The following is a 2,053-nucleotide window of genomic DNA, read 5'->3' on the forward strand; positions in this document are numbered from 1 at the left end:
CACACTAATGAAGAGAGTATTATTTAATTATAAATCCATGATCATTCCCTAAGTTAGCCGATGTAGGACTTTCAGCATCCAACATCGCACTCTAATCCAAAGTAATATAGATACAAAAAAAACCTCACTTTAAAACACATCACTTTATTTTGTTTAATCGTCTCTATCGCACTGTGTCAAATCAACTAGCTTGTGTGTATCATCGATGCCAATATCAAAAACTATATAAATGTAACAACACTTTTCAAAGTTCTAAAATTGGTTTTCCATGGACAGAAATGGAACGAACCTACCTAATTGTACTTCATATCATAGAATTACCATCAAAGTTCTTCAAAGAATCTCCAAGCACAAAATAGGACTTTCATGGAATAATTTGCATACAAAATACTACCACCAAATGAAGCATGCAAATAGCTTCAAGGTATCCCGTTTTAACAGAGCATGCCAATCTTTCTCTTAATGGCCTAGATACCTAGCTTCCTCCTAAGTTCTTTATAACAGATTGAAATAGAGTGAAGCATCAGAACATCTGGAGCTTAATCTCAAAGGAGTTATGGAGAACAGAACACACCCAAGAGTTGCTAGACCTTTCTATGAAAAGAGCTATCCCATTACAGATCATTACAGATCATTACAGATCATCACAGCTCAAAAAATACTAAGCACAGATATAATAAACTCATCATTTCACTGCTTGACATAATTTGAGAAAATGATATATAGAAACATAACCAATAAAATCAAATACTGACCTACTACAGATGAAAAAAGTTCGATACCGTCAGTCAGTAAGACATTTTTCTGTACATGAGGTTGAACACAAAAGAATTCATCCATCCCAAGATCACAATGCCGATGTTCTTCGTTATTACTGCACTCAATGCATCCAGACAAGGCCAGAAACCAGCCTAACTGATATAGTCCAATCTCGAGGTGTTCCATAGCCTTCAATTGTGTTCTCCAAGCTACTCGGTAATCTCGACCTGCATCGGGTTGGAAAGATGTAATCCTTTAAATGATAGTTCTTTAAGTAACTAATACTTTGACATCAACCATATGGCACACACAAAGCACTGCTCATTACAGAATGAATAGTATTAGTTATGGTTAAAATACAACTTTTTTAAATACACGGCAGATTTGTACTTATATGGTTCTGGTTCCTAATAGTATTAGTTATTATTACATTGAAAAGCTTAAAATACAACATTCCTTAATTGAACCAGACATTATGGTATTAACATACTAATCACAGAACATTTACAGAAGACCTGACTTATTATTAGGATTTCAAAATAGAATACTACGAAGACATTGACAATGATTCTCTGGATAGTAAGTACAAATTAGATTACTCTTTTAAGCAATAATGATTTTTGCATTTGCGTTCATGAATCATGCTAGGCGTGGTTGAGCTGCTGAGTCACATAGCTAGAGGTATAATATAATAAGTGATCCTAGAAGTGGAGCCATCAGAACTACATTATATTTTAAAGAAAATTCCTTAAGCCTATCTGTTCATCAATCAATTAAAATTGATGCATGAAAGTGGCAAAATAATTAAACAAGGAACTTTCATGTACATACCTTATTTGGGTTAATCTATTGGGTGTTTGTCAGCTTGCCGTGATGTATAATGTGCAGATAACAAAAGTAAAGAAAGAAACGCGCTGGCCACGAAGATCGCATCAAACCATCTGTGATAAAAGTCAAACTGAATATCTCCACCTAGTACATCTGTTATGATCAATCTGAGGGGATACGAACATTGGCAAAGAAGAAAGCCTATTAGTAATAGATCAATAAATAACCGGCTATTCATTAAAATTATACAGCAACAAACATTCAAAGATGGGCATTATTTATTGTTTCAAAAATTGAAGAAGAAGCGTACTTACTGTTAGAGGGAGAAAAAGTTTTAAAAAAAATGGGGGGGAATTTAAAATTTTGCAAGTCAAATAGATTACAAAAAAAGTCTCCAATTAGCATTAATAAATAAAACAAGGTGATTAGTTACTTCCTTTTTTTTTTTTTTTTTTTTTTTCCCTGA

General features: G+C 33.4%; 1 protein-coding gene across 2 annotated transcripts in view; it reads right to left on the minus strand.

Annotated features, from left to right (window-relative positions):
* Positions 1-414: 414 nt before the first annotated feature.
* The window catches only part of LOC111484229 (GPCR-type G protein 2), a 17,178-nt gene continuing 15,539 nt past the window's right edge, over positions 415-2,053 (minus strand). Inside the window, exons 13-14 of one of the 2 annotated variants that reach the window (XM_023130743.1) lie at positions 1,591-1,754; positions 415-986 (exon numbers count right to left, since the gene is read on the minus strand). In XM_023130743.1, coding sequence (XP_022986511.1) covers positions 1,601-1,754 — 154 coding nt within the window. In that variant the 3' untranslated portion in view covers positions 415-986; positions 1,591-1,600. Of the gene's footprint in view, positions 1,077-1,590; positions 1,755-2,053 lie in introns of both variants that reach the window. The other variant, XM_023130744.1, reaches the window with a different exon arrangement.

This window comes from Cucurbita maxima, unplaced genomic scaffold, assembly GCF_002738345.1.
Source record: "Cucurbita maxima cultivar Rimu unplaced genomic scaffold, Cmax_1.0 Cma_Scf00009, whole genome shotgun sequence".
Classification (NCBI taxonomy): Eukaryota; Viridiplantae; Streptophyta; class Magnoliopsida; order Cucurbitales; family Cucurbitaceae; genus Cucurbita; species Cucurbita maxima.